General features: G+C 43.4%; 1 protein-coding gene across 4 annotated transcripts in view; it reads right to left on the bottom strand.

The window, feature by feature from the left end:
* Window positions 1-1,832: 1,832 nt before the first annotated feature.
* EFCAB11 (EF-hand calcium binding domain 11) overlaps window positions 1,833-22,560 on the bottom strand; it is a 153,325-nt gene continuing 132,597 nt past the window's right edge. The window contains exons 6-7 of one of the 4 annotated variants that reach the window (XR_010731296.1): window positions 7,101-7,423; window positions 6,944-6,969 (exon numbers count right to left, since the gene is read on the bottom strand). Coding sequence is in view for 2 of the 4 variants with exons in the window: in XM_066276587.1 (XP_066132684.1) it covers window positions 3,477-3,552 (76 nt within the window). In the remaining 2 variants the exon portion in view is untranslated. Of the gene's footprint in view, window positions 3,553-6,943; window positions 6,970-7,020; window positions 7,036-7,074; window positions 7,424-22,560 lie in introns of those variants that run through there. The other 3 variants (XR_010731297.1, XM_066276587.1, XM_066276588.1) reach the window with 3 other exon arrangements.

Raw genomic sequence — 22,560 nt, 5'->3', positions numbered from 1 at the left:
ATGTTGATGTTACCTAGGACTCTATCCTTGGCTCGATGCCCCTAACAGTTAGGGTTCTCTTGGTTTCAAATAACAGAAAGCAACTCCAGCTGGCTTGAGCAGAGAGGTTTATTGGAAGGATACAGGGTTACCTCACAGGACCCAAAGGGCTATGACTGGGCTTTGCACACAAGCTTTAACTCGAAATCAAGTACCAAAGGGTTTCTCAGCTTCTTTCTTGTTCCCTTCTTGGTGTCTATTTCATTTTCCGCTTTCACTGCAAATCAGCTGTCTCAGATTTCCAGGCCATGTGATCGAAAACATGCCTGCCACTAGCTCCTGAGTCATGGTCACTCACTCAGTCACTCAGGGGAGCATTGCGTCTCACTCACTTTCACTCCTGATGTCTTCCAAGGGAAGAGGCTGAGTTGACCAACCTTCGGAGATGCCCTCCTACCTTAGGGCCACCCAACAAGGATGGCCAACTAAGGGCAGACCAACAAGGTCACGCTGCACAGACAGGGCAGGGACAGGGACCTGGAAGTGAGTAGCTGAGGAAGAAGTGTACAGGGTGAGGGTCTTGAACGGGCCCGGGGGAGTAATAGGAGGAAAAGATGACAGGCGCAGCTGCTCATCCCCCCTCTTTCTTTTTGGCCTGTGCTCTGAAAGCTTGAACCCTCCTCAGCAGCAAGTCCTAGGGGCGCTCTTCTCCCCAGATCAGGTGCCAGCCATACTGTTCTCTTCTAAGAAAGACAACAGAATGGCTGCCCGGCTCTGATCAACTCCCCCTTCCTGTGACCAGCCAGCCCCCAGTACACCTCGGTGAGGACCCAGCGGCTATGTCTATACCCTCTTGGTGAACCGGAATCGGCTGTTTCTGGGGCCACCCAAAGCCTTTTTCTTGGGTCTTTGAACTTGGAAGGGGATAGATCATGGGCCAACTGCTTCTCAGAATGGTGTGAGGCTGATGGAGACTATGACACAGAGACAGAGCCTGGAGGGGCTGGTTCCAGTTGTCCTGGAAACCCAGCTGCACCACTGCCTTCCCTGTTAGACCCCATAAACTAGCCCGTTCTTTCCCAGTAAATTCCCTTGATGTTTAAGCTAGTTTGCATGTGTTTTTCTTGTGAAACCAAGAAGAGCCTGGACTGATCCAAGCTCATGGGAATTGCCCAACAGCTCTTCGCAGTCTGGCCTCTTACTCCCCCCCCCCCACTAGAGAAAGTGACCTCTCCCTTTCTCTTGTCACGTTTCCCGGGAGGAGTGAGGTCCAAACACTGATTGCAATATGGGGTTTTGGTATTTTGGCAATTACTGAAATACTGGCACTTGGTGATATATTACTCTAATTTTGATATTTTAAAAATTGAAATTCAGTTTCATTTATTATCAAGATAAAGATCAATGATTCAATGATGAAAATAGTTGCTGGACAAAACTACTCAAAGTCAGAAAGGGCTTTCATCAGCCAGAACAATCTGAACTAAAACAGACACGATACTCAGAGATACCACCAACTTGGCCCCCTTGCCAGGAATAGTTTTAGAATTACAGAAAAATTTTGAAGACAGTCGAGTTTCCATACATTTCTCACTCAATTTCCCTTAACATTAACTTTTTAGATGAGTATGGCATGTTAGTCACAATTAATGGGCCCCTACTGATACATTATTATTAGCTAAAGTCCATACTTTATTTATTTATTTTAGTAAGAGGAGGGGAGGCAGAGAGACAGACACCCACATGCACCCCAACAGGGGTCCACCCAGGGAGCCCACTAGGGGGCGATGCTCCACCCATCTGGGGCCGTTGCTCTGATGCTCAGCAACTGAGTCATTGTTTTAGCCTCTGAGGTTGAGGCCACAGAGCCATCCTCAGTGCCCGGGACCAACTCACTTGAACCAATTGAGCCATGGTTGTGGGAGGTGAAGAGAGAGAGAGAAGGGGAGGGGTGGAGAAGCAGATGGTTGCTTCTCCTGTGTGCCCTGACTGGGAATTCAACCCTGGACTTCCGCTGGGCTGATGCTCTACCACTGAGCTAACCAGCCAGGGCCAAGTCTGTAATTTATTATTTACCTAATATCCTTTTTTATTCCAGAACCCCATCCAGAATACCAAATTACATTTAGCTCTGGTGTTCCTTTAGGCTTCTCTAATTTATTACAGTTTAAGGCCTTATTTTTACTAAGTTTATCTGCTAATCATTTGTGTTATATGATGCTGGCTTAATGGTTCTACTTTACAAATTTACATTTTTACTTGATTTTAAAATACTTAATACTTTTATAATTTGAAGGAATTCTGAACACAGAGATAAAATATTAATATGGATGCCAGTATTTATTTAAAATAACTGCTGAAAGCCCAGTTCTTGTTCCAGTGTAGTGGGAACTGACTGAGGCCATCAGAAAGGGTTCTGCAAGTAAGTCTTTCCCCCAACACCTGTACTCCACTCTGTGGTTTCTTTGTCTCCAGCTAGAGAAGACTGTGTCAGCCCAATCTGGTTTCTGTCTTGCATAGCCAGTGCCCTGGGGCCATTTCCGGTGACGCTTTTGACTCTGGGTACCTTATCTTGGGGAAGTCTTTATTTTTTTTTCTTGCTTTTTTTTGAAGCTGGAAACGGGGAGAGACAGTCAGACAGACTACCGCAGGCGCTCGACTGGGATCCACCCGGCACGCCCACCAGGGGCGACGCTCTGCCCACCGGGGGGCGATGCTCTGCCCCTCCGGGGCGTCGCTCCGCCGCGACCAGAGCCACTCTAGCGCCTGGGGCAGAGGCCAAGGAGCCATCCCCAGCGCCCGGGCCATCTTTGCTCCAATGGAGCCTTGGCTGCGGGAGGGGAAGAGAGAGACAGAAAGGAAAAGGGGGGGGGTGGAGAAGCAAATGGGCGCTTCTCCCATGTGCCCTGGCCGGGAATCGAACCCAGGTCCCCCACACGCCAGGCCGACGCTCCACCGCTGAGCCAACTGGCCAGGGCCTGGGGAAGTCTTAAGCCTTTGTTTTCCCAACACCTTGCTTATTACTGGGAACACAGTGAGCATGCAGTACAGGTAGATGCTCTCATTTGTTCAAGCAAGTGGAGTGCACGAAGGAAACTGGCCCATTGGCAGAAAGAAGCCACTCTTCTCCTGAAATGAGGTTCTGATGAGAATCAGGGAGCAGGCGAGGGGGCGAGGAGTGGAGCATCCCGGCCTGCAGATGGTAGGGGGGTGGTTTGAGGGTGAAGAGGAGGGTTGGGCATCTCCCCAGCAGCAGTGCCATGGCAGCAGCCTGACTCAGGGCTGCTGGCCACACGAAGGAAGCGACCTGGAATGACCACCTCTGGGATTCAGAGATGCTAGCAATGGCCAGCCTCGGAAAACCACGATGCAGAGTTTAATGGCAAGTATTGTAGCACTGGATTGTTGGGAGAGTGAATGTTGACATTTAAATATAAATATATTACAGTTCATTGGTCTCCCCACAAGTTACCAAAAGCAGTTCACATAGTTAGGCTTCATTTCTGTCCATAGTTCATGGCGTATTCGAAGTCTTTAAAGCTGACATGACCATCCGAGTCTTGGTCTACTTCCCTGGAAAATGAAACAAGACGTTATTTACAAGTTATTTTTATCAAGTGCACATCAAAATATTTCTTTACGTGTTTATATGAAAGGCACCTACTTACCTACCTGAAGGCTAAGGTTGATGCCTGTTTTTTCCCCTTACACTGATAAGTGGGAAGGAAAGAAAATACTAAAACCTCCTGAAATAATACATTCAACATACTTAAAGGAATATAGCCAAATGCACAGGTTATGTAACAAATGCAGGAATGATGGTTTTTCTAGCCATTTGCAAATTATTTCTGTATATATCAATAAACATATATGCATTACCCAACAGAAATGAGGAATGAACCAGTAAGAGAGCAGAACATTAGGGAATGAATAACAATGACTAGGCATCCTGCATCAGACTGCCTCTACATTCCTTCTCTCACTGAGTCTGTGTGCTGATACTAGGCTGGGTCCATTTTGCAAATAGAAACATTGAGCTTACAGAGGTTAAGCAGTTTCACAAGATCACACTGCTGGTAAGTGACAGGCTTGGAAATCAAATCAGAGTCATTAAATTCCAAAACCAGGCCCCTATAGTCTATTGCACATCGCCTCTCTACATGTATAGGACGTTCTGGAGAGAAGTTGATTGTATTGTAATTTCCGTGCGGCTAACTCGAAACTCCTGAAGTTCTCACTGGCTTCATCGATGGCCTTGTAAGGTCTATTAAATCCTCACAAACACCGATCACATTTTCTGGCTCTCATAAAGAGTGAAGATGTGAGCCCCTGGGCGAGGGCTGACAATGTGGGTGGCCTCAGCTGGGTTGGTCCTTTGTGTCCCTAGAACCATGGAGACAGGAGCATTACCATCCACAAAAGGAGCAGAGAAATGGCACCCATGTGGGTAGGACACCACATGTCAGAAGGACATAGTCACGGCATAAGCAATACATTCAACCATTACCAGTAAAAGTAATGTTTATTTTAAGAGCGTTTGAAAAGATAATTGATGAGTTGTGGTCACAATTCCTCTTTGGGGGGGCATTCTAAAATAACACTTTACATGCCTTATGCAAATTATATTCTGTTGCCAGAACAAATGGTATCTACCGTGATACAGGGCATTTTTAAAGCAAAGACTGGCCTAAGTAACAGACTCACTAATCACTGTAATAGTTTTAAAACAGGCTTTTAAAATATTGAATTCTAAAATAAACTTTCTGAATATTTCATGCCAAAGTCTCTGAAGTCTATAATGGTTCTGGATGGAGCGATGATAATTTTTCATTCTTTTGAAGTAGAGAAAAATCCCCACTTCTCTGCCCCAGGGCAAAACCATGTTGCAGTGTGTTAGTATAAAATGATTGCAGACTGTGGAGGCCATTATTCTTGTTACTTCTTTTGGTAAAATATACATGACAATTTCATGCTATACAGGACCAAAAGCAGAATGTCAGATCTCTTCTAAGGGATTAGAAATAATCAGTATCACATGTTACTGACTACAGAATAGAAACCATTTCTTTCATTAAATTAGATCATTGAAGATTCTTAATATATTGCCTAAGTATTTTTTTTTTCTCCCAAGGAATTGGATTAGATAAGTGGCCTTTTTTCTTTCAACTCTGAACTGATATGGTTGGATTCTACATAGCAGAGGGTGAGTTAAGCAACATCTAGAATAAACGTCTTCTGATCTTTTTTTTTTTTTTTTTTTTGGTGTGTTTATTCACATCGAGATGCTGCACGCTTGTAGGAGAGGCAATCCCTTTGCCTGATTTTCTCAGTAAATAACGTTTATTGAATTTGCATTCACTTCCTATTTTTCTTGCTGTCCTTGCCAAAGCATCTCACCATAAAATGGGCACAGTGTACCTGAGAGGTGTTAAAATGGAAAGGTTTGTTCGTAAGGTGTGGAGTGGCATTTTATTCACATACTGAATGGAGGAACGTTATATTTAGAAGGAGACACGTAAAATACTTTCCGTCTTCCAACGTTTCTCCCCCAGCAACCTCCCGCCCCCCACCCCCACCCCCACACGAGCAGATCTGGTCGCTTCAAAGAGCGCATGAGGAGGAAATTCACATTTCGGAGCTATAATTTTACAAGCTAAACTGTGCCGTTTTTCACTGCAGACGGAATTATCCCGGAGAAGGCAGGTTTCCCAGCGCCCACACCCGCATGCCTGTGCGAACGCAGAGCAGATGTGGCTGGTGGGCAGAGTCCGCGGGCTGCTGAGGCCGGGAAGAGACGTCACTAGGTAAAAATTTTTGTTGTCTCTGTTCAACCCTAAAAGGAGTTGTTTACTCTGGTTATGAAACCAGAGGGCGGCGACTGGTGTCGCCAACGTGCATTCAGCGCTGGAACAGTCCGCCAGCCCTCCGCGGACTAGAAAGACACTCTAGGCAGCCAAGAACCGGCTCTGGCTCCGCGGCTGTGTCCCCGCCTCTTAGCACAGGGCAGGCAGCGAACGTCTGCAGAGTGAGCGCACGTGTGGAACAAGTGAATCTGGGGAAACAGAGGACCACATACTGGAGTACCTACTGCCCCCCAGGAGATATAAGGGGATGAAAGAGAGAGTATAGCGCCACGGTTTTTATGGAGGAGCCAAAGGACGGGCCAGGGGAATAATGCACACCGAAGAAGGCACCTCGGAGCCATCGCTCAGGGACCCATACGCCATGTCAGTTATGGCCTCCATGCCCAACTGCACTTTACCGACACAGACGAGGCACAGAGAGTCCATGCGAGAGGGGAACTCTGGGAAATGAGGCAGCGGAGGGAAGGAATCCCTTGAGTGGCAGGCTGAGCAATTTAGAGATAAAGAGCAGGAAACTGGACACCAAGGCAGAACGGTGGACTGACGTGCCCTACCGTTGAAGCCTGAGCATTTCAATCCAGGTAAGTAACTTGTTCACCAGACACGTGGCTGTAGATAAGTCAGCTGGTGAACAACCTGGGTGTTAGGGGCACTGACACCCCTACCCCATGCTGTCAAAAATCTGTGTATAACTTGACTCCCCCCAAAACGTAACTACTGACAGACTACTATTGACTGGAAGCCTTACCAAGAACACAGACAGTCAAACACAGATTTTGTATGTTATATGTATTATCCATGGTATTCTTAGAATAAAGTAAGCTAGAGAAAAGAAAATTTATTAAGAAAATCACAAGGAAGAGAATTAGAAATTACATTTACAGTGTTTATTGAAAATGATCCACGTATAAATGGACTTGTGCTGTTCAAACCCGTGTTATTCAAGTTTCCAGAACTTTGCAAAAAATCTGGGGAAGTGCTTCAGAACCCCGCAGGGTGTGGAATAGTGGTTCCGGGCAATACCATGGAGACTTAGAGGCTAGGAAGACCTTGCATGACACTGGATTCATTGAGAATCTCAAGCAGGACCATCAGACTTAGAGGCGTAGGAAGACCTTGCATGACACTGGATTCATTGAGAATCTCAAGCAGGACCATCAGACTTAGAGGCGTAGGAAGACCTTGCATGACACTGGATTCATTGAGAATCTCAGGCAGGACCATCAGACTTAAAGGCGTAGGAAGACCTTGCATGACACTGGGTTCATTGAGAATCTCAGGCAGGACTAGACCCAAGTCTGTTCAGCTGAGTTCCACCAGTTTTCATATCTGTTAAAATACATTTTCTGACTCATCATATAAGTGGTTATAATTACTTTCATCAGCATGAGCTCTAGCATTTGCCTCTTTTACATCCTGATTTGTTAGGCAGGATTTTGTTCTCTCCTTTTTGTGATGCTGTGTGGCCGTCGACGCCCAGACTGGATGTGCTCTGGTGACCCGAAGCTCAGGGTCCCCGCCGTGCGGGAGCCACTGCGAATCCCTCATCAGGTTCAGCCACCGTGCTGCTCTCATACAGTCTGAAGAGAAACATAGGTGTTGCTTTTTTAATTTAAAAAATATGTAAATAGTGAATGTTTCTCACAAGTAGTAAATGGGTCTTTTTTTGGACAAAAATATTTACATCGTAACAATTTCTTGTAATGTTTTAAGAGTAGTTATTTCTTAGGAAATAGTTTTTGCTGTGAAATAAGTTGAGAGTACCTCATGGCCAGCTCTCCAAAGCCAGATGGCACACTGACTGGAATAATTGTTTTTGTTCAAGAGAAAGAAAGGAAGGAAAGAAAGGGGAAGGGGAAAGAAAGGGAAGAGGAAGGGAAGGGAAGGGGAAAAGGAAGGGGAAGAGGAAGGGGAAAAGGAAGGGGAAAGGGGAAAGGAAGGGGAAAGGAAACAGGAAGGGAAGAAAAGGAAAGAAAAGGAAAGGAAAAGAAAAGAAACAAAGAGGAAATGATTGAATTTCATTACATTGAAACAATGAAATATTCTTTATTAAAATTATATCAAGACTATAGAAGAAACACTTTTGAGTGGAAGCAAGGATACAAACTAGTACATATATTATAATTGCTATCTTATACACATCCATATTTTTTGTGTGTGGTGTGTGGTGGTGGTGTGTGTGTCTGTGTGTGTGTGTGTGTGTGTGTTTTCTGAAGTTAGAAGTGGGGAGGTGGTGAGACAGACTCCGCATGTGCCTGACCAGGATCCACCAGGCATGCCCACCAGGGGGCAATGCTCTGCCCATCTAGGGCATTGCTCCTCTGCAACTGGAGCCATTCTAACACCTGAGGCGAAGGCCATGGAGCCATCCTCAGTGCCCGGACCAACTTTGCTCCAGTGGAGCCTTGGCTGCGGGAGAGGAGGAGAGAGATAGAGAGGAAAGAGGGGGGGAAGAGTAGAGAAGCAGATGGGTGCTTCTCCTGTATGCCCTGCCTAGGAATCGAACCTGGGACTTCCACATGCCGGGCCGATGCTCTACTGCTGAGCCAACTGGCCAGAGCCTACAAATCCATATTTATTTGGTTAGAAACTGAAGGTTATATGCTAAAGAGAAACTTTGTCTTATGAGTAATTTGTCTTAAAATAGTCTTTAACAGTGATATCTTTTTCAACTAAAAAAATATCTTTATTTTTAGGCTGAATTTTCTAAACAAGTGACCTTATCTCTCAAGTATAAACCCTCAATAGCTAGAGCAGGGTTTTTCAACCCCAGCACTGCAGACGTTTGGGCCGATAATTCCGTGGGGGGGGGGGGGCAGAGGGGGCTGTCCTGGGCACTGTAGGATGTTTAACAGCATCCCTGGCTTCTACCCACTAGATGCCAAGTAGCACCTTACCCCATCCCCAGTTGTGATAGCCAGAACTGTCCCTAGATATTGCCAAGTATCCCCCAGGGGACAAAATCATTCCTGGTTGAAAACAACTGAGCTAGAGGAACCAAGATTGGAGGTAATTCTTTGGAACATTCCAGCTACACCTGCACATCCTTAAAAAAATTCCTTTAAAGGTTTATTGTTTTTGTTTTTAAACTAGTGATTTCAGAGGTAGCAGAGGCCTCCATGTTTCTTGGATGGATTATGCAGGTAATTGCCTCCCCACTCTGTGTCGCCATCACTAAGGGTTTGAATGAGCCCAGAGGACACCCTGCTTGAGAGGCCAGCTCCTGGTGGTGATAACAGAGCCAGTGACAGGCGGATGTATCTGTATCCCCTGCAAATACACTGACAGACAGCAATTATTTTGAGTCACTGTGAGAGTCACACAGGGCTTTGAGAGTTGACGCATTATTGATCCACCAGAAACATAAATGAGAAATTTAATGTGGGGGCAGAGATTCCAATGAGAAAAGTTTTCTTGGTGGAATTTTGGGGGTGGGGAAAAGGGAGCGAGAATCTCCTTCTCTTTGATTCTTTACAGAATAATTTAAACTAAAGTCAAAACTGCCATTACATTAGGGACAAAGCTGTCATCTTGACGGAACAGCGAGAGTAAAAATTACCCTCCAAGCAAGGAGCCCCTGCTGGGGATGAGAGGACCGGCCGATTGAAGACGTGGTGATGACAGCCTCTCCCACAAGCAGCCTTCTCTCCCGAGGACCCCGCTGGTTCTTCCCACCGGCGTGCTTGCCTCTTTGTTGATGAGCGTTCTGCCGGGCTCGCCTCAATTCAGTTGGTAATGTGTTTATTAATTTTACCTTTTTAAAGGCATGTGTGAGGAAAAGCCATTCAGACAGGCAGGAAAGATAAAGAAGGGATGTAGACGACTCCTGGCCTTGTCTAGGCTCCTGGGTTCAGTGTGTGTGTTGGACTCTCATAGTGCCCTACCTCTCACACTCGCCGCCATCTTTTACTCCAACCACTGCCTGGGTCCCTCCCCTCGGTCGCACCCTGCACCAGGGACCTCTTGCTGTTTGCCTGGGACTGCTCTAACATCTGGATGTGGCCCTCACAAAGACCTGAAAGATCTGGAAGTATGAAAAAAGAAGGAGTTGGTCCCACAGGCAACCCGTGACCAAAGAGGGCACAGGTGCCGATGGGCAAATGCTCTGTCCGTCCTTCTGTCCCTCCCATGGACAACTAGAGGTGGTTCTCTTGGCTCATGGTTCTGGTGGGATCGGGCTCCGGTTGCTCACAGAAGTACCAGACTCGGTAATAGACCGTTGAGTTGGCTGTCCCTCATTCTCTGATCCACTCTTGCTCACTGAGGTTATCTCCCGAACAATCAGCCTGCACGCAATCCCTCACCTACCCTAAGCTCTCATTTCGAGGGGGAACGCCAGCTAAGACACAGCGGTTCTTTGAGGGATGATGTTCTCACGGGGCATTTTAAATTGCCATCAGCAAGAGCATGTCCATGTTATTCAGATTCTCATTCAGGTGAAAGGGATCTCACTACTTGAAACGATCTATTCTCTGATTTGGAAAATGATTTTAAGAGCAAATTAAATATTGCCTGTATGAAGGGCTCTAATTTTGAAGTTCCAGGCAATTGAAATATCAGAGTTAACTAGAAAAAAGAGATCAGCAGTCTTCTCTTCTCTAATATGCTTGTCTTATTTAATAATATTTAGTCTGTTAACAATACATAGTATCACTAGACTTTAAGTGTTCTTTCAGCATGAGGACATCACGTTGCTGAATATAAGAGAGCTCTTCTGCCTTTTGGACAGGCAAGCCATGGACTGGCCGTGAGCAGGTGGCAGATTTGGTCGTTTAGGATGAGCCGTGAAGGGTGAAAGGATGCCCAGACCATGAACCCAGAATGGCACAAGCCAGGCAAAACTCGGGCCTCATTAGGACCTGGCTCAGCCTACTAGATGAAAGACGCAGTGGACACTGGACGTTACTTCCCAGCATCTCCCCCGACTCCCTGTGCTAGGCAGCAGCTGTGGGACTGCTGTGGATGGATCCGCACCCCAAGCTCCAGGAGTGGGATTTGACTGGCCTAAGCCAATCATTGTAATCCCACCCTCCTTACCATAGTGATGGTTCAAGGATTGGTTGGCCTAAGCCAATCAGTACATGGCATCCTCCCTTGGCACCAATAATTGGTCCAACCACAATGAAGTCTAGGAATTTTGTTTGTGAGTTGAGGAAGGAGCTCTTTCTTTGGACAGTTCGGATGCAGAAGTGAGGCTTGGTGTGACAGCAGTCCTTTTCCTGCCACCAGGGTGCAATCTCCACAACAGCTCTATGATCCAACGGGGCCTTGATCTAAAAATTTATGCACACGTTTTCAAGTGTCAATTATCAGCCGGAGAATGGAGTTATACACAGTGAGGGGGAGAGTCAGAACAACAACAGAGTGAGTTACGGCCTAATCAAACCACTCCTGAAGCTGGAGTTCCCGGGTTGGGTAAGGCCCTCCGAGATGGACTTCCTACTACTGACAAGTAAGTGTCCCAATGCACCAGGCATCCCATTTGAAACTGCGTATGAACCTTGCCATATCTGGAACCTGGCAGACATAGAGCAGACACCAAATACATATAGTATTTTTTTTTAATAAATTTTTATTACTGGTAATGGGATGACATTAATAAATCAGGGTACATATATTCAAAGAAAACATGTCTAGGTTATTTTGTCATCAAATTATTTTGCAAACCCCTCGCCCAAAGTCAGATTGTCCTCCGTCACCCTCCATCTAGTTCTCTGTGCCCCTCCCCCTCCCCCTAACTCTCTCCCTCCCTCCCTCCCATGTCCTCCCTCCCCCCCCACCCTTGGTAACCACCACACTCTTGTCCATGTCTCTTAGTCTCATTTTTATGTTCCACCAATGTATGGAATCATGTAGTTCTTGTTTTTTTCTGATTTACTTATTTCACTCCTTATAATGTTATCAAGATCCCACCATTTTGCTGTAAATGATCCGATGGCATCATTTCTTATGGCTGAGTAGTATTCCATAGTGTATATGTGCCATATCTTCTTTATCCAGTCTTCTATTGAAGGGCTTTTTGGTTGTTTCCATGTCTTGGCCACTGTGAACAGTGCTGCAATGAACATGGGGCTACATGTGTCTTCACGTATCAATGTTTCTGAGGTTTTGGGGTATATACCCAGTAGAGGGATTGCTGGGTCATAAGGTAGTTCTATTTGTAGTTTTTTGAGGAACCACCATACTTTCCTCCATAATGGTTGTACTACTTTACAGTCCCACCAACAGTGAATGAGGGTTCCTTTTTCTCCACAGCCTCTCCAACATTTGCTATTACCCATCTTGTTGATAATAGCTAATCTAACAGGAGTGAGGTGGTATCTCATTGTAGTTTTGATTTGCATTTCTCTAATAACTAATGAAGCTGAGCATCTTTTCATATATCTGTTGGCCATTTGTATCTCTTTCTGGGAGAAGTGTCTGTTCATGTCCTCTTCCCATTTTTTTATTGGTTTGTTTGTTTATTTGTTGTTGAGTTTTATGAGTTCTTTGTAAATTTTGGATATTAGGCCCTTATCTGAGCTGTCGTTTGAAAATATCAGTTCCCATATAGTTGGCTGTCTGTTTATTTTGATATCAGTTTCTCTTGCTGAGCAAAAACTTTTAATTCTGATGTAGTCCCATTCATTTATCTTTGCCTTCACTTCTCTTGCCATTGGAGTCAAGTTCATAAAATGTTCTTTAAAACCCAGGTCCATGATTTTAGTACCTATGTCTTCTTCTATGTACTTTATTGTTTCAGGTCTTATATTTAGGTCTTTGATCCATTTTGAATTAATTTTAGTACACGGGGACAGGCTGTAGTCGAGTTTCATTCTTTTGCATGTGGCTTTCCAGTTTTCCCAACACCATTTGTTGAAGAGGCTTTCTTTTCTCCATTGTGTGTTGTTGGCCCCTTTATCAAAGATTATTTGACCATATATATGTGGTTTTATTTCTGGGCTTTCTATTCTGTTCCATTGGTCTGAGTGTCTATTTTTTTGCCAATACCATGCTGTTTTGATTATCGTGGCCCTATAATATAGTTTAAAGTCAGGTATTGTAATGCCCCCAGCTTCATTCTTTTTCCTTAGGATTGTTTTGGCTATTCGGGGTTTTTTATAGTTCCATATAAATCTGATGATTTTTTGTTCCATTTCTTTAAAAAATCTCATAGGGATTTTGATGGGAATTGCATTAAATTTGTATATTGCTTTGGGTAATATGGCCATTTTGATTATATTTATTCTTCCTATCCAAGAACAAGGAATATTTTTCCATCTCATTGTATCTTTTTCGATTTCCCTTAACAATGCTTTGTAATTTTCATTATATAGGTCCTTTACGTTCTTTGTTATGTTTATTCCTAGGTATTTTATTTTTTTTGTTGCAATCGTGAAGGGGATTATTTTTTTTGAGCTCGTTTTCTAATATTTCATTGTTGGCATATAGAAAGGCTATGGACTTTTGTATGTTAATTTTGTATCCTGCGACCTTACTGTATTGGTTTATTGTTTCTAATAATCTTTTTGTGGAGTCCTTCGGGTTTTCGATGTATAGGATCATATCATCAGCAAAAAGTGATAGCTTTACTTCTTCTTTTCCGATATGGATGCCTTTTATTTCTTTGTCTTGTCTGATTGCTCTGGCCAGAACTTCTAGCACCACGTTGAATAAGAGTGGAGAGAGTGGACAACCCTGTCTTGTTCCTGATTTAAGGTAGAAAGTCCTCAGTTTTATGCCGTTTAATAGGATGTTGGCTGATGGTTTATCATATATGGCCTTTATCATGTTGAGATATTTTCCTTCTATACCCATTTTGTTGAGAGTCTTAAACATAAAATTGTGTTGTATTTTATCGAAAGCCTTTTCTGCATCTATTGATAAGATCATGTGGTTTTTGTTCTCTGTTTTGTTGATATGGTGTATTACGTTAACCGTTTTGCGTATGTTGAACCATCCTTGAGATTCTGGGATGAATCCCACTTGATCATGATGTATTATTTTTTTAATATGTTGTTGTATTCGGTTTGCCAGTATTTTGTTTAGTATTTTAGCATCTGTATTCATTAGAGATATTGGTCTGTAGTTTTCTTTCTTTGTGCCATCCTTGCCAGGTTTTGGTATGAGGGTTATGTTGGCCTTATAAAATGTGTTTGGAAGTATTGCTTCTTCTTCAATTTTTTGGAAGACTTTGAGTAGAATAGGAACCAGGTCTTCTTTGAATGTTTGATAGAATTCACTAGTATAACCGTCTGGGCCTGGACTTTTATTTTTGGGGAGATTTTTAATAGTTTTTTCTATTTCCTCCCTGCTGATTGGTCTGTTTAGGCTTTCTGCTTCTTCATGACTCAGTCTAGGAAGGTTGTATTGTTCTAGGAATTTATCCATTTCTTCTAGATTGTTGTATTTGGTGGCATATAATTTTTCATAGTATTCTACAATAATTCTTTGTATATCTATGATGTCTGTGGTGATCTCTCCTCTTTCATTTTGGATTTTATTTATTTGAGTCCTGTGTCTTTTTTCCTTGGTGAGTCTTGCCAAGGGTTTGTCAATTTTGTTGATCTTTTCAAAGAACCAGCTCCTTGTTTTATTGATTTTTTCTATAGTTTTTCTGTTCTCTATTTCATTTATTTCTGCTCTGATTTTTATTATCTCCTTTCTTCGGCTGGTTTTGGGTTGTCTCTGTTCTTCTTTTTCTAGTTCCTTAAGGTGGGAAGTTAAGTGGTTCACTTGGGCTCTCTCTTGTTTGTTCATATAGGCCTGAAGTGATATGAACTTTCCTCTTATTACTGCTTTTGCTGCATCCCAGAGATTCTGATATGTCGTATTTTCATTTTCATTTGTCTGTATATATCTTTTGATTTCTGCGCTTATTTCTTCTTTGACCCATTCATTTTTTAGAAGTATGTTGTTTAGTTTCCACATTTTTGTGGGTTTTTCCCCCTCTTTTTTGCAGTTGAATTCTAGTTTCAAGGCTTTATGATCAGAAAATATGCTTGGTACAATTTCAATTTTTCTAAATTTGCTGATACTGTCTTTGTGGCCCAACATATGGTCAATTCTTGAGAATGTTCCATGTACACTAGAGAAAAATGTATACTCTGTCGCTTTGGGATGAAGTGTCCTGTAGATGTCTATCATATCCAGGTGTTCTAGTATTTCATTTAAGGCCACTATATCTTTATTGGTTCTCTGTTTGGATGACCGATCTAGAGCCGTCAGCGGTGTATTGAGGTCTCCAAGTATGATTGTATTTTTGTTAGTTTTTGTTTTAAGGTCAATAAGTAGCTGTCTTATATATTTTGGTGCTCCTTGGTTTGGTGCATATATATTAAGGATTGTTATGTCTTCTTGATTCAACTTCCCCTTAATCATTATGAAATGACCATTTTTGTCTCTGAGTACTTTTTCTGTCTTGTAGTCAGCATTATTAGATATGAGTATTGCTACACCTGCTTTTTTTTGGGTGTTGTTTGCTTGGAGTATTGTTTTCCAGCCTTTCACTTTGAATTTGTTTTTATCCTTGTTGCTTAGATGTGTTTCTTGTAGGCAGCATATAGTTGGATTTTCTTTTTTAATCCATTCTGCTACTCTGTGTCTTTTTATTGGTAAGTTTAATCCATTTACATTTAGTGTAATTATTGACACTTGTGGGTTCCCTACTGCCATTTTATAAATTGCTTTCTGTTAGTTTTGTATCTAGTTTGATTCTTCTCTTTTGTTTTTCTATCATTTGTTTTTGTTTGTTTGTGTTCCATACTTCTTTCCTCTGTTGCTACCTTTTTTAAGTCAAGTGTTTTTGTGGTGGTTTTTTTAAGGGTGGTTACCATTAAGTAATGAAAAGGGTACCTACCATATTCATTGTAGTACCCTATCTTATAAGTATTTCTGCACTTCATCATCCTTTGCTACTGTTAATCTCCATCCTCTCCCCCCTTTTTTTCCTTTGTTGTCACAGTTTAAGTTTGGTTTTATTGTGTTCTTGGTGGAGCTGTTACTTGTGGTGTTGTTTTCTTTTGTTCTTTGAATCTGGTTGGAAAACTCCCTTTAGTACTTCCTGGAGTGGGGGCTTTCTGTTGATAAATTCTCTCATCTTTTCTGTATTTGTGAATGTTTTTATATCTCCTTCATACTTGAAGGATAGCTTTGATGGGTATAGTATTCTTGGCTGAAAGTTCCTCTCTTTCAGGGCTTTAAATATTGGGGTCCACTCTCTTCTAGCTTGTAGAGTTTCTGCTGAGAAATCTGATGATAATCTAATAGGCCTTCCTTTATATGTTGTACTCTTCTTTTCCCTGGCTGCCTTGAGAATTTTTTCTTTGTCATTGGTTTGTGTCATCTTTATTATGATGTGCCTTGGAGTGGGTTTGTTGGGGTTAAGAAAACTTGGTGTTCTGTTTGCTTCTTGAATTTGAGGCTTTAGTTCCTTCCACAGGCTTGGGAAGTTCTCGTCTATTATTTGTTTGAGTATATTCTCCATTCCATTTTCTTTCTCTTCTCCCTCTGATATACCTATTATTCTTATGTTATTCTTTCTGATGGAGTCAGACAATTCCTGTAGGGCTTTCTCGTTTTTTATTATTTTTGAGTCTCTTTCTTCTTCTCTCTGTTGTGCCTCAAGTTGTTTGTCTTCTATTTCACTAATCCTATCTTCAATCTGGGCTGTTCTGTTAGCTAAGCTTGTTACCTCGTTTTTCAGCTCGTGAATTGAGTTTTTCATTTCTGTTTGATTTGTTTTTATAGTTTCAATTTCCTTGGTAATATATTCTTTGTGTTCATTGAGTTGTTTTCTGATCTCCCTATATTGCCTTTCTGTGTTTTCTTGTATATCTCTGAGTATTTTTAAGATTTCTATTTTAAATTCTCTGTCATTTAGCTCCAAGGCTTCCAATATGTTAAGTCTTTTCTCCATAGATTTTTCCACATCTATTTGTGTTACCTCTCTTTCTTTTGTATCCATAATATTCGATTTCCTCTTTCTTATTGGCATCTGAGGGTGGTCTTATTGATAGCACTAATTAGAATTAATAAAGAGTAAAAAGAAAAAAAAAAAAGGTAAAACACCCCACACACACACAAAAAAAAACAGTAATAATTTATTATTTCCCCCTTTTTTTCTCTCTTCTCTTTCCCTCCTCTCCCCTCCTCAGGGAAATATCGTGCCTATAATGGAGGGCCTGATTTGGGGTGAAGAGTTCAAGGGGCAAAAAAAGGGAGTAGGGACCTACTAAATGCAAAAAAAAAAGGAAGAAAATCTTAGACAAGCATAAGATGATTTGCTTGTAAGTGATGGTCAACTAAGAGATATAATGAGAGGGATAAGAGGGAACCAGAAAAAAGGACCAAAAAGGAATAATAAAGAAGAAAAAATAAAAATAATAAGTAAAAATCTGTTGTATTAAGTGGAGCGAAGACTAAATACAATGGAGACCTTGGGTTGGGAGGACCCAAAATGCCACAAAAATAAACAAACAAGAAAAAAAAATAAAAACAAAAGCAAAAAAGAGAAATAAAGCCAAAAAAAGCCTTGAGTCCCAAATTAACTAATTTGTTCGTGATTGAGGATTATATAGGAGGAAAGTAAAATGAGAAAAGAAAAAACGAATAGAAAGGAAAAAATAAGAAAAAGAGAAAAACGAAGGAAGAAATAAAATAGGAAGAGAAAAAAACAAAATAAAGCAAGACAAAAAAAAACAAAAAAAACAAAAGAGGAGAGAGTGAGAATTAAGTGTTTTGGAGTATAACCTTAAAGGAGGGTGAGGATGAAGAAGAAAAATAAAATGCAACACTCATGGGTAGTGTAGTTCAAGAAAGGGGAAGCATAAGATGGGCAGAGAATAGAAGGACCGAGGTGGAGGAAATAAAGGCAAAAAGATAGAAGAAACAAACAACAACAACAACAACAAAAAATTAGTGGATCAAGTTGTAAAGTCTGTGGGTTTTTCTTGATTTTGAGAGGTTAACTTCTTCCTTTTTCTTTTCTCTCCCTCTTCCTAGTCGGTGACTCTGTACCCCAGGCTCTGCCCCTGTGTCACTCTTAGGTAGGGATTTGCAGTTGATGGGATTCTATGGCAATGTCATATAATTGGCTTTAGTCTTGCTGGAAGTAAAGGCTTGTTGGCGTTTGCAGGGTCCAACGATGAGAGAGTTTGCTTTCCTGGATTCTCTCTCCTAGTCCCCCCTTTCTGAATTAGCAGCCTGGTGATCCGGCTATAAGGCTGCAACTGCTTCTGCCTGGGGAGTAAGAGGCTCAAAGAGCTGGGAAATCCCCACTCTATCCCCACTCAGTGCAAGGCTTTGGGAAAGGCTCTGACAGTCAGGGCCTCCAGTGTAATCAGGCGGGGGTGGGAGTCAATTGTTGTCAAGGTGACTGTTCAGCGCCTATCATTTAGTTGGACCTCTCAACCCAGGCTTTCCACACTTTGTAGCCTGTTTTTGCAGGGAAGAAGAGGCACTAGTCTCTGCTTACGACTAGTGTAGTATAGACCTTATTATCTGCCAAGTCCTTCTTGTTAGCGTTTATCCCTGAATATGGAGGCTCTATCAATCAGAAGTTGCCCCCGCCCCTTTAGCGAGAGGCACTAAAAAATATCACGCCTCTTGTCTTGGATCGCTGAACTGAGAGAGATCTTATCAATTAGAACCGAGGGTGCGCAGATTTCATGGGTTAAGCTAATTTCAGTGATTGGGTCGCAGCTGTGCTTCCGAAGGTATTTTAGGCTGCCTGCGTGCGCCCCTCCCCCAACGCTTGATTGTTAGCTTGAATGGCTGGGTGAGGTGCCCCGCCCACGGAGAGAATCTCCCAAGCCTCTCCCGCTCACCCCGCCGCTGGCGGCTGGACCGCACCAGGCGCAGGATAATGGAGCCCCCTGGGTGTGCGGGCCAGCAGGGCGCCCTGGGCACGTGGAATGCCCAAGGCACGCGCTTGAATGGGGCGCTCCGGGCACCGGTGGCCGGCAACCCCCACTCGCAGTGTGCGGGCCGCTGGGAACGTCAGCGGTGCTCAACCGGACCGGGCGCGCGCGCGCGCGCGGCGGCTCGTGGCGGCCGCTGGCGGTGGCGGTTCCGTGGGGGCTCGCGGGGGCTCGCGGCCGCTCGCGGTGGCAGCTCGCCTCGGCCACTCGCGGCGGCTCGCGGTTCCCAAGTATATGGGCCGACTCACCACAGGCGCACTTCCTTGCGGTTTGAAAGAACGTCCCTGTGGTCGATTCCTCCACACCCTCTTCTCTCAGATTCAAGTGATAACAGTCCTTTCGCTATCAGTTTGTGTGGAACTCCGGAATGCTCCGAGGATAAATTTTTCTGTTTCTAGTTGATAAATTTGTTGTGATTTAGGGGAGAGCTGTCGGAAGCGCTGCTCACGGCGCCATTTCCGTGACGTCCCATATAGTATTTTTGAAATGATTATTCGCCCTGGCCGGTTGGCTCAGCAGTAGAGCGTCGGCCTAGCATGCGGAGGACCAGGGTTCGATTCCCGGCCAAGGCACACAGGAGAAGCGCCCATTTGCTTCTCCACCCCTCCGCTGCGCTTTCCTCTCTGTCTCTTTCTTCCCCTCCCGCAGCCAAGGCTCCATTGGAGCAAAGATGGCCCGGGCGCTGGGGATGGCTCTGTGGCCTCTGCCTCAGGCGCTAGAGTGGCTCTGGTCGCAACATGGCGACGCCCAGGATGGGCAGAGCATCGCCCCCTGGTGGGCAGAGCGTCGCCCCTGGTGGGCGTGCCGGGTGGATCCCGGCGCATGCGGGAGTCTGTCTGACTGTCTCTCCCTGTTTCCAGCTTCAGAAAAATGAAAGAAATGATTATTCCATTCTGAAAGGAACTCTAAAATAAGTCAGATGTCTCTTTAGGTACTATCACAAGATTGTGGATTATCCTCCATAGTTTTGCATTCTAAAGAAGCAACTTCCTTCCCGAATCCAAGACAAGTCTCTGTCCACAGTGCCTTCACTGTGATTACGTGCTAAAAGAGGCTACGGATGGGACCAATATGGTTTTTTCCCCTAACGAGTGACAGGATAGATTCCCCAGTCCAAGAAAGAAAAAAAAAAAAAGTAAAAAATGACTGTGAAATGCATTCACAGCTGGCAAAAGTGATTAACCGTAAATAATGACTCACTTTTCCCTATTGACTAGGTTTTAAAAATGAGGAGTCTTATTTAAAGCTAGAAATATTTTAAAAGGAGGAAAGAATGTAATTTCAGCATGCCTGACTATTGACCACTTGCGGGCACCGAGATAAATGCAATCAACATAAAGCCTGGAGTCTCATTTCCGGCAAATGGTTTCCTGGTCCTTCCTCCTCTCGCAAATGTTTTAGCAGAGCTGCTCATAATGAGTGACATGATCTTTTTTTCTCAGTTTGGCTCCCCGGGAGAGGAACTGGGCTGTAAGAAAATAGCACAGATCAGGCAGCTTTAAAGATAAAGAACAAAAGCGAACAACTTTGAACTAGTCATAAAAAGCCTTGAGTGACAAGGGCTTGTGTCCTTCCCCCACGCTGTATCTGCGTAACATGAATTCTCTGAACATGGCAAGGAGGCAGTGTGGCCCAGCGGACATGGCCCGGCTGCAAGCTGTCATCTCAGCGAGGCTGCTGTTGAGCTGTGTGACCCTGGGCAAGTCTCTTAGCTGCTATAAATCTCAAGCTCCTCACTTGTCGAGTTGAACGACTGGGCTGTGATGACTAAGATTCGATACAGCTCTACTCTTTGAAGGGTCAAATCTGGGTGTTCATATACATCAAGTGACTTTGTACACAGAAAATTTTAAAAAAGTAATGCAACCCCTCCTGGTCATTGTTAGCCTTTAAAAAACAGTTTGATTCTTTAATCCTGTGAAATGTTGTCAAGTACCATAAACATATCTAAATGTAAATAAGGGGGGAAAAACCCCAATCCTACCTTCCACAGTGTGAAATATGAATGGAGATAAAGCCATTTCTATTTCAAATATATAATCACTTCAGCTGAGATATCTAGTACCATCTTGAACTTGATTATGAGATAAAAGAAATGGGACAGAGATGGCAATCATTTAATCTCTTAAGAACAGCTATTCTGAAGAGCTTTTCACTCTATGCTCAATAGATTTCTGGCAGGTTATGATCTGGCTGGAAAGAAAGCATAATGATGAGGAAAATTATGTTTTCAATAACACACACTTTTCAGTACAAGTCCTTCCACAAAGGAGGCAATAAAATGAACTCTGGCCACTTTAACAGATGATGTGATGGCTCAGTGCACAGATGTGGCCTTTCAGAAAGCAACAAGTTTGTATCTTTGACTGGAGGTTTAGAAACGAGCTGAACTTTCAAGTATAATGTAGGCAAGATTACATCCTTCCAGACAAGAAAGCTGAGTATTAGCGGGTTCAGAGGCTTGGAGAGACGAGACCAAAAGAATAAGGCTTAATGAGCTTCATTTTGCTAATGCAACCAATAGAGCTAAAGTCAAAACATGAACTACAAACATCAAACCATTTATCAGTGCCCTGTGAATAACACTGTTATCCACTGTTTGATAGGAAGCTTGCTATTTCAAAAGCATAGTTCCTTGGAGTAGGAAGACACCAACTGTGTTCTTCAAGTGGAATATGTTTTTAATAGGATACAGAGATTGTAATGTTTTTGTTTGCTTATTTTTTTTTCCTTTTTAAAGGAAATTTGGTAAACTGAACCTGACGTTTATCTGAAAAAAGTAAATATGTCAGAAGATTCAGGCCCTGGCCGGTTGGCTCAATATAAAGCATTGGTCTGGTGTGTGGATGTTCCAGGTTCAATTCCCAGTCAGGGCACACAGAAGAAGCAACCATCTGCTTCTCCACCACCACCCCCTCCATGTCTCTCTTCCCCTCCCACAGCCATGGCTCAGTCTGACCAAGTTGGCACTGAGGATGGCTCCATGGCCTCACCTCAGGTGCTCAGACAGCTCAGTTGCCAACCAGAAGAGCAATGGCCCCAGATGGGCAGAGCACTGTCCAGTAGGGGGCTTGCCAGGTGGATTCGGTTGGGGTGCATATGGGAGTCTGTCTCTCTGCCTCCCTGCTTCTCATTTAAGAAAAGAAAAGATTAAAGAAAATAGTCATATCAAAGACAAAGCCAAAATATAAAGCCTGGCTAATGGAAACAGTATGATTATGACCCAGGAAAACAATGAATGAGAACAGCACCCAGGATATGTAGACACAGGAATCCAGCAAAGGTTGAAGGAATCATTTTCAACGGGCGGGATGAACTCTGTTGGTAGGACAGGAGCCAGGAAAATTGACTACCCATTCTGGGATTCCACGGCAGAGCCTGACATCCGTCCAACAAAACTTCCTTCCTCCTCTTCCCGAGAGCATCCCTAAACCCCATAGCTAAGCCTCCCCTGCAGTTAGACAAGACACGACTGGGAGCTCTAGCCGTTGGAATGACCGTAATACAAGAATAGAGACAAAGACTATCGCTCTATCTAATTGAAAGCACTCCTATTATAAAGGTGTGTGCAGGACCTGCCAGCCACCACGGGGCTGTGCCATGCTCACACCCTGGCACATGGTCTCACACCAGCTTGGCAGAGTCTCCCCAGTAATCCAAGGGACTTACTTTACATAGCATGGTTCTAAGAACTTTATTTGAAAATTCTATCAGGTCACGGTTTTCATTAAATGAGGATGCTGAAATTTACAAAAATTAAGAATTGTATTTTATTTTATTTTATTTTACTACTGTTTATACTTTCGTGTTCAGTAAAA

The sequence above is a fragment of the Saccopteryx bilineata genome, chromosome 4 (genome assembly GCF_036850765.1).
Source record: "Saccopteryx bilineata isolate mSacBil1 chromosome 4, mSacBil1_pri_phased_curated, whole genome shotgun sequence".
Taxonomy (NCBI): Eukaryota; Metazoa; Chordata; class Mammalia; order Chiroptera; family Emballonuridae; genus Saccopteryx; species Saccopteryx bilineata.
The sequence above is the reverse complement of the archived record's forward strand: the minus strand, read 5'-3'. Positions and strand labels throughout refer to the sequence as shown.